At 40.7% G+C, this 15,372-nt stretch overlaps 1 protein-coding gene across 1 annotated transcript in view; it reads right to left on the minus strand.

The window, feature by feature from the left end:
• TBC1D4 (TBC1 domain family member 4) overlaps positions 1-15,372 on the minus strand; it is a gene marked incomplete at both ends in the record, with an annotated part of 102,699 nt that overhangs the window by 14,541 nt on the left and 72,786 nt on the right. Inside the window, 5 exon segments of the mRNA XM_079547043.1 lie at positions 1,361-1,566; positions 1,900-2,064; positions 7,729-7,878; positions 9,879-10,105; positions 11,139-11,213. Of these exon segments, the coding sequence (XP_079403169.1) occupies positions 1,361-1,566; positions 1,900-2,064; positions 7,729-7,878; positions 9,879-10,105; positions 11,139-11,213 (823 nt within the window).

Genomic DNA, 15,372 nt, shown 5'->3' on the forward strand with positions numbered 1-15,372 from the left:
TGGGGCCCTGGGCAGCCTGATGGGTAGCAACCTCAAACCCTCTCATGGGTAGCAACCCTGCACATGGCAGGGAGTTAGAACTAGGTGATTCTTAAGGTCCCATCCAATCTAAACCATTCTATGATTCTATGACACTCCTGTCTTCCCTATAAGCTTAATACCTTATAGTTCTGCCTTATAGCAGGCAGAACTTCTTTTCTACAGAAGTATCAGAACAGAAATAAGTTACAGATGAATTTTTAAGGAACTGGACTTATTTTAATTGTTTTCAGCAACTGAGCTGTGTGGGGAAGGTATGGAAAAGAACTGACCATCTGAAGCTCAGATTACCAGAGGAATTACGATGAAATTAGTCACTACAGCAGGCATCCAAACTTCTGTACCTCACAATGGTAGAGAGATCATTTGCTAAAATAAACAATGATTTGGGTGAAGTTAAAACAGACATCTCTCTAGATGATCCCTATGAATCTATGAGCTCCTACAGAAGTTTGTGCTAACACAGTGTGACAGCCAGTAGAGAGAGTACACAATAACATGCTACTTGTGTAGAAAATACTTTCACATACATATCCTTCCTTGTCTTCTCAGTAAGGATCACTAAAAAAGGAAAAACAATTAACTGACCTTTAAAAGATCATGATGTCTGAAGAATCCAGCTATCATACATTGAGGTTATACACCATACAGGAGATGAGGAAAGCAATTGTAGAGAGGATATTTGAAATTTTTAACTTGCACTGAAAGCTATTCATTTCAGGAACTTTTTTTATTCTAGGACAGATACTGCATTCAATTGTTCATTTGCGTAAATCTTAACCAATCAATTAAATATCTTAGTCAGGAGCTCTGACCATTAAAAATAAGCATGGCCAACTTCAGATCTGTTTTTGACATACTTAAAGAGCCAATTGCTCAAAAATCATATTTGGGTACAAATATTTATAAATTACCATTGTGATACGGTTAACAGGTGACAGAAAGTCTGGTCAGAAATGTCACATGCTGCAAAGAACTGAAATGAGATATAGAGGGCAAGGTTTACTATACTTAATGTTCATATAGCATCCCTTCTCCTGACTCCACATTAGAATTCCAGGAGAAGTCAGCCAGATCATAGCAACTATTGTCCAGTATGCACTAAAAGGGGAAAAAAAAAACAACCCATATCATTTTCTTTTACTAAAGTGGCTTGGAGAGTTGGAAGGTGGACAGAGAACCCAATAAACTGACACATGACTAGCACTGTTAACCCAGAAGATACAGAAATACAATGTTTGAGGTACTGATATCAGTACAACTTTCAGTGTTAGGCAGCAGAATCTGTAATAGCTTTACAGGTATTTTCTAAATAGCTAACCTTCCAGCTTCTGGTTCTCTTTTTCCATTCGAAGCAGCAGAATTTGCTGATGGATAGCTTTTCTCCACAGACTCTGTAGTTCTTCCGAGTTTTTCTTCTCTCCAGTTTTATCTGTACCATCCTCATTCTGCAATATTAAAAGAAGAGGGTCTTCCTCCAAGGGTGGAGCAAGAGGGGATAGCGGTAACAATTCACTACCGTCATGACTATCTGCAAAGAAACAGAAAGCTATTAGAGGGAATTCAGACTGTTTGACACATCATGAACATTTATGTCACAGCACAACAAAAATAGCTGAGTTTCACATTCAGCAACGAGACACAGATTCCAAACAGAGAAAATGCACTTCAGTAATAGAGTCATTTTTAAATAAAGTGTTAGGGTCACACAGTAAATCAACACATAAGTACAACTTCTCTCCAGTGAGGTTTTAGCAAGAACACTGCATCAAACCAATCCCCCTTTTTCTTTAATATCTTTACATATTGCAGCTCACTGTAGTACTAGCTATTCAGCAACAACTGCTTGAAAGCACACACAAACCTGGATGCTGCATCTTGGAAGCAGATTTCTTCATAGGTGAAGCTACCCGCAAGAATATTCTCTGCCGCCAGGAGATGCGGCGAGGTGTGAGTGTGGCCCCCACTGCATTCAGAGATTCGTTGCTGCAGATGTTTGATGCTCTTTTCTTTCCTTCCCCATCACTGAAGGAAAAAGAAAAAAACAAACAACAACAACAAAAAAAAACAGGTGGGGTGATCAAAGCAAGTCACCTTTGGATTAAAAAAAGAAAAAACAAATTGAAACAAACAAAAAATCTGCCCACTGTACAACAAGAACTGCAGAAGCATTTGCTAGAAAGCTTTGGAAGGCAGTGCGCTGTGTGTGAGCTTCACCGTGAACACAGAAATATCCAACTTGTAGCACAGTGCTGTTAAATTTGCTCAACAATCCACTGGGAAGAATTCATAATATTCATACAGTGCTCAATTGAAAGAGAACAATAAATGCTAAGTTTGTTAAAAGCTAAGGAAACTTCAAGCAGGAAAAAAAAAAAAAGTGGTAATATTCAGATGCTAAAACTTGCCTTGCCGTACGTCAGCCTTACACGTTTGCTCTGATGTAATACCCTTAAAAGCACAGATGTTGCTTGAACAGAACACAGTACTCCATTTAGTGCCATTTTAAATGGCATGATGAGCTCACAGTATTCTACAAAGGCAGTGTTGTGCCTTTCTCTTACCTGTGTTTCAGGAAATGGATGCCCCACTAGCAGAAAGGGAATCTAAAGTCTTCACATTTTACTAGCATCTCCAGTTAAAGGAACAACTCTGCAAAGGGAGGCTCAATTCCCACCACAGTGAAAAAACATCCTCCCCAAACACCAGGTAGAAACAGATTTACACAGTAATTTCAATAGTAGCTTATGCTACTGAAAGGAGCAAGGAGAAGCTGCAGGGAAGCTTTGCCAGAAGTTTAATAGAGTACCAAGCACAACTCTCTGCTGAATGTTGCCTGAAGTAAGGATATTTAGCTTTAACTCCTGTAAGTACTTGAACCACTTTCAGAAATATTTCAGTATTTTGCCCTTGCAGTAGTGAAGTAGGTACATAGATCTAATACAGCAATGGGTACACTGATCCTCTCCCACACATCCTTCCACACATCAGCAATGTGAAACACTGATAACACCAACTCCTCTTACACGCTCACCAGCTGCTTTTTTTTCCACTGAACATTAAATAACACTGAAGTCACCTGCAAGAGCAGCTCTCTGGGACAGAGAGGACATACCAACCTCTTACAAAATAATAAGCTGAGAAACAGAAGTACTTATCTACTACAGACTATACACAGTAGAGAGAACAAACATATAATAAATGGAATTGTATTTCCCCAAAGGTAAATCACTTTACTTGAAGGTGCCTACATTTGACAGAGTCCTTTGTTAATTGGGCCTCAAGGTATCACTGTGGTTTGGAGTAGATAAGCTGAAGTCCCACAGACTGCAGTTACACTGAAGAATGGGTATGGTATCTCAGAGAAATCCACCATCCCTGAAGGAGAAAACAGCTATTTCAACACACCAGCAGCTGTACTCAGACCTTCATCCTGTGAAGAACTAACATGTTACGGAACAACTCCAATAAAAATGATGAAAAAAAAAAAGATGAAAAAATAAAAAGACGAAAGGAAAGCCCGGTAAATTGGGTATTTGCTATGCTTTTAGTGGTAAGTCAGTTGAAAATGACCACAGTTTTCCAGGTGCAGCCATGCTCTCCACGTTTGGCTTGCACAAAAAGAGAGACACCTGCAAGGGAGGCAAAACCACATCTTGAAGTTTCAGCTACAGCAGTCTACCAGCTATACCATACTGAGCGGCACATTTCACACTGAACACTGTGATGAACAATTATCCACACAACTAGACAGACCTGTTGAGTGATCAGTGCTATTCCTATGCTAGTGATCTACAGCAACTCCCTGATATCCCTAAGCCTCAGCAAGCAAACTGAGCTCGCTATTACACACAAACATTAAACACAGCTTTCACGTCACTGGCGGAGAAATAACTGTGTTCTCAAGTTCACTTGCCCACACTTAGTCAACCACCTCTGCTTTCCCCTAAAAACCACAACAGGCAATCAGCCCTGGATAACAGATAGCTTGAATTATTCGCCACTCCTGACGTATTTTCTACAGCGCTTCAGTTCCCTATGCTCAACACAACTGCTGGGCGGTCTTAATTGAGACCCCATGTTGCACTAACTGAAATAGTAACAAAGCCCAGCGACAATCTCTCCATGCTAATTCCTATATAATCCAGGAGGAACTATTCTTTGTGTTAGATGAATACACAAAGACTATAAAATACAATATACAGATTACAAAATCAATTTTGAAACCGCTGTCTTTAAAAAGTATTTCAGCCCAGTGACTCCTGGAAATAAACTAAGTTGGATGTAATAATCATAAGAACTCGTGCTTCTATAAATAACAAACAAAATTGCTACTCACTACTTCAAGTCTTACTTACCATGTTAGAACACAAAAGTTATTCCAGGGCTTACTAAACAAAAGCTACGCGAGAAGTAAAAGAAAACTAAATTTCTACTGCCATGTACAACAATCTGTGTTGGCTGGTGCACTCCTAAATGGGCAGCCTTGGGAACAACATTCAATTTACACTAGTAAAATTTACAGGAAAGTCAGAATAAGTTGTTGGCTATTTTACACTATGGAACTAAGTTGTTTAAAGCTACTTAAGACATTCAAATCCCAGAATTCACAGTAGGATGCATCAGTCATACGTGCTACCTCATGAAATGTGCAAATCATACAATTCTTAGGCCTTTCGTTTCCTGACAGATCATACCTACCAAAATTCCCCTGGCATTTCAAGAACTACTACTGACCACTTCCTCTTTCTCTGATGAATGATCAGAGAACTCACCTTGTATTCAGTGCAGGGCAAGGGCACCAAAGAAAAAGAAACTGGAGAAACAGGAGACAGAAAGAGAGCAAAATTTCCTTATTTCTATTTAGAAAGAAAGAAAAACAGAAGATCTGAAGGTGTGAAATAGTACAGAATAAAAGCAGGAAGAAATTTGGAACAAAATGGTAATATCACCTACCATGTGATAAAATGGTTCAGAAGGTTGATGTAAGAAATTAATGCATTAACTCAATTACCTATTTCCCAATTTGAAAACATGACTTGCACAATGCTTATCCATAGACTTTCCTATCTCCCACGCCTAAATTTACTGACAAATCTGCAAGCTAAATGGGGGAAAGTCTAAAGAGTTTAACATTCATGGGTTGAAAAATACATTTCATTCTCCATTAGCCAATTAAATTGAGAGTTGGAAGCATACACTGCTTCCTCCTTATTCATTCGTGCTTGAGTAGAAAGGTAGAGTCTCTTAAAAAGTTATTCCATCTTCAAAGACGTGACACATTACTAAGACTAGTTTTGCAAAAAATTCCCAAGTAATGATTGGTTTATATTATCCCCATATTAAGACAGGGAATCTAGGTAATTTACCATTTACTTTTTAAAAACTGTGGACTTGAGTTGATGAAGAGAATGGGCACTGGTTCTGCCATTAAGGCAACGCAACCTTCCTGTAAGGATGTCTCACCTTATCGTACTTGCACACTAGTTTACTCTTCTGGAAAGACTCAAACTGCAGAATCCTCCCACTGTGTTTCACAATTGTCTCTATATTATGAGTTTCTGGCTGTATGCTGTTCATGCTGTTACAGATAGGAGACCAGGAAAAGACATAAGTGTCAGAAAAATAAGGCATGATACAGCGTGCTTAAAGAGAAGATACATATTTTGCGTTTTGCTATTATAACCTGTGTATTATTTAGAGATGACTAACTTAGACCATACCTTACACCCACATTTAGGTCAACTGCCTCCCATTAATTGGTGTATTTATTTAATTCCTTTAAAGAACCAACAAAAGCTGGGGTATGTTGGATGTGCTTGGTGTGTCTCAAACACTTGCTGTGTGAGGCCACCGCCATGACAAGTCAGAGGCCATTATCAGCAAGGTACAAGATCTCGTGCCCTACCTTCTATGCCAGAGTTTTGGCTACAAACTTATTTTTGACAAACTTGTTATTGCAAACTTAGTTGTTCACGACCTTGGGACATTACACCTGCAAACCTAGCAAGCATAAAAAGGGTGCCTAAGGGGGATCCAGGTCATCGTTGCTGTTTGCTGGTTTGAGGCTATCACCCCTATATAAAACACATTCACTCTACACCATCCCATATCCAGCACTGTGAGCTGGCACTGGAACTCCCTGAATGAGATCAGTGATCTCTTTTCTGCCCATCTCTCTGCCTCTCTTGTTCTTTCTCCAGTTCTCTCTTCACTCCTATTCTCTTAAAAGTCATTAAGTAATTGGAAGACTTATTTCAGTTTTCTAAATGCCATATCTTGTAAAGTTGTTAAGTTGTCAAGTTGTTAAGAAATTGCGAGACATTTTGGCTCCTTAAGATTGCAGAGTTTATCTGCACAGTGTAAGACTGATTCTAAGTGATAAGATGCCATCTTATAAATTCGTTTAGTTTAGCCACACAGTAAGATAGATTTAATCGTTATAGTGCCAATATTTTGGGGATAATTGCTTATCAATATTTTGTGATAACTGTAGTATATAGATTCTCATTGAAATTGATGATTGTGTGTGGACCTCTGCTTATTGTTTTACCTTAATCAGACCAGGGCAGGGCTTTACAATTCTTTATCACCTTTCCTAAAATGGAGATGACAAATTTATGTAAGCAAGTTTAATGAAGCAGCATTCCACAAAGTGAAAAAAATTTCATTAAACACCCCTGAAAACTTCCGTATGCATCTCACAACTGAAACTCCCACATAACAGACTCCTGATGCATCCAAAAACAAGATCTCATCAACATGTGTTTGTATTTAAAGTGCAATCTACTGTTACTTTTCAGGGAGAAATGGTCACATGAACATATTCTATAGCCCCAGAAGTTCCTGTTGGAAATGGACAGAGGACAACCACGTAGACATGAGGAGTAGCAGAAACCTGAGAACAGTTCAGCATACAGAAATGAACAGTAGCTGTCAGTGTACAGACGGAAATAGTCATTGACAAAAGAAAAATATAGAGGTGAGCAACTGACAAAAAACCATCATGAAATATAAAACGACAGTTCCACCTTAATCACTGTGGGCCCACTTCAGAAGAATAATCCATAAGCAGTTTTCCTAAGCACCATTCTGAAGGAGTGCCTATTCTTTATACTAAAAAATATGACTTCCGTCCAGATTCACACCGATGTCAGGAAGTCCTTCTTCTACCTTGGCTTCTTCCCCACTCATCTTTAATTGGAAGTCACTTGGCAATTCTTCCTAGAAATATCACAGCTAGTATCACTCAGCTAACTTGACATTCCCCCTTCCCCAAATACATCCCGTATTAGTACTGTACTCTTCTCACTTTGCTCTTTTCTCAACAATTCTCAACAATTACAGCCACACATGCTGCTTTGCATTCAGCAGAGAAAGCATCCAATTGGCATAACACTCCTAAAAAACACTGCATTTCAAGCAACAAACCAATGCAGCTGATTTGCAACACCACAAAAGAAACAAGATGCAGCTCCTAGATATCAGCAGACAAGCCTCAGTTCTTAACAGGTTTTTTTGGCCAAAAGCCTACTCATTAGTGCAAATCAGTGTCACATACTTAGGAAGTGTGTTAGAAATACAGGAGCACAAGGCAGAGTAGGAGGGATCCCACATGTTGCATTGCACTGGGAATCCTGTTGTTAAGCCGTTGGCAGTGAAGAACTAGGCAGGAGACAATGCTCTCACCTCTTGGAGAGGTCACTTTCTGAGTGCTGGAGCAACCTTCCTGAGCCCTGGTAAAAAGTTTTCAGGAAAGAAGGGGCAGAGACAGAGGAAGGGAGACCAGGTGATGCAGATTCACTCTCACAGTGAAAGCGCTGAATCCCAACAATAGGACTGTGCAGGCAATAAGAAAACACAGCAGACAAGTCAGCATGGAATCAGATACAAAAGAATATCCAAATTAAAAACACTGACCAAGTACCTCCTTTCGACTTTAAGTAACTTCTTTGTGTTCTTGGAAAATGAAGCACATCAGCTGCACCACTGCAGTTTTTATACTGATATTGATTCTATTATTACGTTTCATTTACTTCAAGAAAAATTTTGATAGCATTGCACAGCACGCAGAAAACCTTATTTTTTCAGCCTTATTATTCTCAAAGGGAAATTCAGAAAGATAGTCTCTGAAACACTCATAAAATAACCTTAGAAAATTGCCTCCGATAACATGAATCACATTGTGGGTTCTGTCCTCCCCTGCTTCCTGCTTTCAGAAATAACTTTAGTGGACTGCTAGAACACACTACAAAGTAGATATTATTTAAATGCAATAATTTGGAAGGAATTTTTGAAATTTTTGTTGAGTATTTTAATCAAAGACGACAGTCCTCCCACACAGTTAAACATTACTTAAAAAGAGAAAAAATGTACTGGGGAGACATTAAAATCAACTTAATTTCTCTTATTTAACATTTTGATTAATCCTGAGTAGGAAAAGGGAGACTGAAAACCCCAACCTAGAACCATGCTGTTACAAAGCAATTTGGACTGAAAACCTGCTGACAGTGCAAATTGATCATCCACTTCTTGAAAGTTATTACAAAGAAGTGAAGTCAGCAAGTCCTTCAGGGCTTCCTGTTAGCATACAACATGGACAGTGAAGAAAAAAAAAAAAAAAAAAAAAAAAAGGAATTTATCTCAGTAAAACAAACAAAAAAACCCCACTCATTTATCTCTTAGAAACAAAGCATAACATGGCTATTTCAAGTCTTCTTTCAAGCCTTGCATGAAAGTTTCTTACACTTGACCCCTTCCATTCTCTTAAAAAGAATAAAATTATTTGCTTTTCTCTACAATCTGACGCAGCATTCTTACTGAAGTTTTAATCTAGACAACAAGTAAGCAGTAAGTGATTATTTAACATCATTTTTAGAAAGAGCCTTCAAAAAGCTTAAATTGCAACCATGCACTGCAACAGATGAGCAGTCTGGAGAGAGCATAGAAAATACAGCCTGAATTGTAGAATGGCTTCAGTTGGAAGGGTTCTTAATGATCTTAATCTCATCTAGTTCCAACCCCCTGCCACAGGCATTGCTGCTACCCACCAGATCAGAGTGCCCAAGGCGGCCCCATCCAACCTGCCCTTGAACACTTCCAGAGATTGGAAAGTCACAGCTTCTTGTGAAGAGTCTGTATTATAAAGGTTTTAGAGTTTTGCCTGGTGACTTTCTGATGAAGGTAAGCAGGATGAAGGCAGAGAAAGTTAAGCAATCTGAGTAGGTCCACAGTGAACTATGGGGACCTCTCCTGCCCAAGCAAAAGAACTCTGCTTGGCTCCTGAAGCAGAAGGATCCCACATGACATTAGCAGGAGAGCTTCCCAAACAGGGAGGGAAAGAAATTACAGATAGAAATTCCTGCAGATGGCAAAAAGCAAAACCGCATGCCTCAGTTTTCAGAGGAGGCATTTAATCATTAAGTCTTTCAGTGGGATTCTTCCGTAGTTTTAATTCTGGACACACTTTCCAGGAGCCTGGCTAATACAGCAACTAGCACTCAAAGCTGCCAGCACTTATCCCAGAGTAAATCCTCAAGCTACAGCCTCTGCAGTTAGAAATGCTGAGGATCTCTTCTCTGGAAGACCTGCCTGCAGCACAGACAAAAAGCTGAAGCTTAAAGCTGGCAATAAGCAAGCACACAGATCAGCAGGCAGCCTGGCTATCTATCCACTGGCTTGTTGCTTCCCCTGAGTCACTAATTTGGGGATCAGCCAGTTACTGCACCAAGCTATTCAGAGGTGGAGAAGACAAGCTGAAAGTTAAGTAATAAACCCAGAGCAGCATAGAAGCAGCTCACATCAGAAGTCGGTGTGCTGACACTACAGATGGGACTTACCTCGTGGGCTCAATGCTGCTCTGCCGCAGCAGCGGGGAGCGGGCACTCAGCGACCGGCCGTTCTGGAAGGTTATCCGCCGCCGGGAGCTGGAGGGAGGGTGGCTGAAGGTGTGCGCACGTCTTCTGAACTGGGGGGAGTCTGAGTCCTCCTCAGGAAATGGCTGCCAGGCTGAGGACACCGGGGATGCCGGAGGAGTGGTCGGTGGAGAGTCACCCGGAGAAGCGTCCTGGAAGGAAGCACTGGAGGAGTGAGGCCTGCAGGAGCTCCCCTAGCCCCACCAGCCACACACAGCATTGGGGCACCGGAGCCTCTCCACCCTCTTGGTCATGGCCTATTGTATGCTAATTATCACCCAAAACAGACATCCTCTGTTAAGTTACACTGAGACCTCAGCGTCCTTCTTGGAGGAAAAAAAACCAAACCAAAACAAAAACCAAAACAACCAACCGAAAACAGAAAGAAAAGAGGAATAAAAATTTATATACTATGCAAAATCATACTGATTATTCCAGGCCTCCTCTTAAAGGATCAGCATACCAGCTACTGGGCTTGGGGCTCTTTCAGGAAAAAACAGGGACTGAAAAGACTGGGGAAACCGCTGTGAGGTATAGTTTCCTCGACATATCATGAACATGCTTCCTGCACCGTCACAGCGATATCCTGGAAGAGAGCCTGTTATTACACAGCCAGTTTGTGAGTAATTGTGCCAGGAAAACCATAACAGAATCTCCATCTCCTGGGAAAAACAGCAACCAATCCCTGCATGAGGTCAGAGGAAGATGATTGAAAACAGGAAATAAAATGAAAGTGAACAGCATTCTGCCCTTTTACCCCCACAAAGCATCCCCAGCAGATGTTTTTAGGTCAGCATTTTAATTTCCCTAAAACAACTGCCTTACTTACAGAAAGGATTCCTCACCTTCAGAGCATTTCCTTACATTGAGATATGACCATTTACAGTGGGTTCAGCAAAGCTGACCAAAATTTCCCTGCATTTTGTAAAAGCAAAGGAAACGTAGGAAAAACACCTGAAATACCACCAGTCTGGCAATCAAACAACAGACTAAAATTGAAGCTCCAAGACAACACATATGCCAGCTTTCCTACAACCTCCACCTCCCACTGGAAATTCTTATCTGAGTTTAGTAAATTGATGTGCTCTGTGCTACTTCGTTCAAACTGAAGAAGGAAGGCTTGCTCATGCTTCATTACCACCCATGCATGAAAGTGTGCCCATTTGAACTAAGCTCCTTACGCACTTTGTCAGAAGCAAGGCTGTTACAGCGCTCAAAGCTGTCCACACTTCCCAAGCGGCCTCGCATTCTGTTGGCTCCCTGCAAGAAAAAAAGTGAATAGTTTAGTCCAGGCTTTTTGCTTTTCCAAAGATCAAGCAAAGATGGAAGCAACTGCATAGGTGAGTACAGGACAGTCCAAGCATGTGACATGTTTGATGGAAAACATCAGATAATGAGACAAGTACTGGATTTTCCAAGTAGTTCTTTCCTTCCCCCAAGAGCTTTAACCAGATAGCTCTTGTCTGAAGCAACTGAGTATGCATTCATGCGAAGCAGAACATCTGAGCTGGCTTGGTCAGACTAAGAAAACCTGCAGACTTTCATACAGCACTCTGCAGTGCAACTATCAGATGCACTCGACATGCTATGATCTCAGAGAACTTATACCATATCTAGAGATCTCAGACAAATTAAGTCTACCTGGGAAAAAGAAGAGAAAGTAAGTGGGTAAGTGCTCTTTGGCAGCAAATCCAACCAAATAAGGTTGGATATGAGCAATCCTTTTCAAAGGCAGTGAGGTTTTAGCACTGAGGGAAAGCTGATTGAAACAGGCATTAACAGATCTTGGCCAAACATGTTCAGAGTCATCTAGTTTCACAGAAAGAGATTACAGATCAGCAGTGTTTTCTACTTTCTTCTACCTGTCTTCAACACCCACAAAACATAGGCAGCATTTAATGTTGGACATCACTGACTGCTGAAGTAAGTTATTTCCACCACTTTAACAGACAAAAAAAAAAAAAAAAAAAAAGTCTGGGCTTTGGATAAAACAGACAGGGCACAGTAGCTCTTCTTGGTATTTCTGTAACTTACAAGGGAAGTTTTGTCAACGTTAGCAATGTTTATTTAGCCAGCTTTTCCCTGGTAAGGTTTATTTTCATTTTCAAGATTTAGAGTGCCCCTTAAGTACATTATCCCATTTAAGATCATTACCAATGAATGCTCTGCCTGAAGGGGATCTCTTCACTGACCCTCACAATAAAATAGGAGCAAAGGATAACTTGGAAGTTTCTTATTAGATTTAAAAACATGCTTTTGGCACACTAAGAAAGACTTTTTGATTCAGAAGAAACAACAACAGAAGTTAGCACAGCATGGGCTAGTAGAAATGTGTTCAGAAGGTCAAAAAGAGGTTATATTTATTTTTTCTGAGATAACGTGTTAGGAAACCACAGCCTGTTTTCAGTTCGAACCTGACAAAAACAAGATAATTCCAGCAAAACAAACAAGTGAAAAAGTGGCATTCCTTTGGGAGAAAAATGCCAGAGCACAAAACCCAGCATGCATCCCTGTGGTGAGTGGTGAACAGCTACTCATTCAAGTAGCTTAAAATGTCATGATTCTATTTATCCTAGCTATGAAGCTATTCACTTACTAAGTCTTCTTAGATACCGACCACCATATAATTATTTCTAATTTGCTAAGATTAAGGCTGCTTGAATCTCACCTCACATTTACTGACTTTTATATATATATATATATATATATATATATATATATATATATAGACACACACACACACACACACACACACATATAAATGTGTATATGTGTTGTGTGTGTGTGTGTCTATATATATATATATATATATATATATATTTAAATACACAATAAGATGCTGAATGCCAATTTTATAAGAACTGACTTTCTTTCCCACTCTCTTAGTTAATAATTACACTTTAAAATAAAATAGTAAGTCACATACAATTGACATTCCATAAAATTAATACTGAGTAACTGGTGGCTGGCTTAAGGGAAAACAACCAACCAAACCAAACAAAAATCCACTACACGAATGGGTACCTAAGGTACCTAAATACCTTTAGGAATCAACTGTGATCTATTAGACTTGTTATAATAGTCTGATGAAGAGCAAGAACTATAAAACACCCATTATACAACACATGTACGCATGTATCATACACAGAATGCACACACGTACTGTACAGAAACAGTCATACATTCAGAGAATCATCAAATGTCCCCAGTTGAAAGGGACCCATAAGGATCATCAAGTCCAACCCCTGGTTTCACACAGGACAACCCAAAAATCAGTCCTTAAGTCTAATAGCATTGTCCAAACACTCCTTGAACTCTGGCAGTTTGGGCCCATGACCACTGCCCTGGGAGTCTGTTCCAGCATCCCACCACCCATTGATTACTTGATTTAACCAATTAATAGTGGCTGTATTGCACTGTAAAGTATTTTTCTTGTTCCTGCATTGTGTGACCTTTAAACGGATCTGCAATGATGAACCTCTCCATGCATCATGATTCACTGCAACACAATGCTGTTCCTGATCTCTAGCAGTGACAAGCAAAACATGAGACAATCTGAACAGCAAGCTTTCTTCACAAACAAGCAAAGTGAAAATGGCCCCAGCATGGATTTGGGTGTCCACTGCTGTTAAACTAAATCCCAGACTTAAAGTGGATCTTTGTGCTATAGAGCACAGCATGGCACAGTGGCTCTGTTGAGAAAGGAACATAACGTATCAGAAACAGCGATCAATGAGCATCTCCCTTCTGAGATTTCAACTCAGCAGTGCATTTCTCATAAAAGATTTTTCACAGAATCACAGAATTGTAGGGGTTGGAAGGGACCTCCAGAGATCATCGAGTCCAACCCCCCTGCCAAAGCAGGTTCCCTACACCAGGTCGCACAGGTAGGCATCCAGGCAGGTCTTGAACATCTCCAGAGAAGGAGACTCCACCACCTCCCTGGGCAGCCTGTTCCAGTGCTCCGTCACCCTCACTGTAAAGAAGTTCTTGCGCATGTTTGTGCGGAACTTCCTATGCTCCAGTTTCCAGCCGTTTCCCCTTGTCCTGTCTCCACTCACCACTGAAAACAGTCTGGCCTCGCCATTCTGCCCCCCACACCTTAGATATTTATAGACCTGGATCAGGTCCCCTCTCAGTCTTCTCTTCCCAAGGCTGAACAGACCCAGTTCACTCAGCCTTTCCTCATAGGAGAGATGCTCCAGGCCCTTCACCATCTTCGTGGCCCTCCGCTGGACTCTTTCCAAGAGATCCTTGTCTTTTTTGTACTGGGGAGCCCAGAACTGGACGCAGTACTCCAGATGAGGCCTCACCAGGGCAGATTAGAGGGGGAGGATCACCTCCCTCGACCTGCTGGACACGCTCTTTTTAATGCACCCCAGTAAGCCATTGGCCTTTTTGGCTACAAGGGCACACTGCTGGCTCATGGCCAACCTGTCATCCACCAGGACACCCAGGTCCCTTTCCGCAGAGCTCCCCTCCAGCAGGTCATCCCCCAACCTGTACTGGTGCATGCAATTATTCCTCCCCAGATGCAAGACTCTACACTTGCTTTTGTTAAACCTCATCCGGTTTTTTTTCTGCCCAGCATTTTCCTTCACATAATACAAATACTGTGTCCATACACGGCCAAGCAGCTTTCACGGGTTATTCCCAGTGATGTATGCTGTTTCCACAGTCACTGCAGAGTTCATACCCCACTGTCAGATCACATTCCAGTCACATGTCCTTTAGACATGAGAAAGAAATCAGACTCAGCACAGGCATGACTGCAGCTGTCATCAACTGATGGTATTTCAGACTGATGAAATTATCCAGATCTTCTGAACATCATCTCTCTTTTGCTCTTTTTCTAGACCAAATTCCAAATGCATAAAATTCACAACAAAACATAACCCAGACTTGACCAGGTGAGTATTAATCCTAGAGTCACTCATAGGCTAAATTCACTCTCCACCTTAGTACAAGCCATTCAAAATCTTCACCCTGGCAAATAATGTTTTGATTTCTTAATATGCAATATCTGTGATATCTCAGGTTTGGAGATTACTTTACGGCACGCTCATAAAGCTGCAGGACAAGTGCAGCTTAGGCCCTGGTGACACAACACTATGATACTTTTAAAACTATTAGCAGAAAGAGCTCAAATTCACTGCTTGAATTATATTTGGACCTCATCACAGCTCTCTGTCCCTTCTTTGTAGTGACACACAGGACACATTCTTCTGTTACTTCTCTGTACATCCCTCCTCTGCATATAGACAAGGGGCAAAACCTGCAATTCAGACTTTTTCTTTAAAAAGCAAATTAACGTAAGAGATTTCCAGTAATTACCCACATTGTAGTTAGCAACACTGAGGAGCAAAAAATACTTTTTTTTTTTTTTTTTCCCCTTTTTTTCTACCTTTTTCCCCCCTTT

The sequence above is a fragment of the Tetrao urogallus genome, assembly GCF_951394365.1.
Source record: "Tetrao urogallus genome assembly, chromosome: 1".
NCBI classification, from domain to species: domain Eukaryota; kingdom Metazoa; phylum Chordata; class Aves; order Galliformes; family Phasianidae; genus Tetrao; species Tetrao urogallus.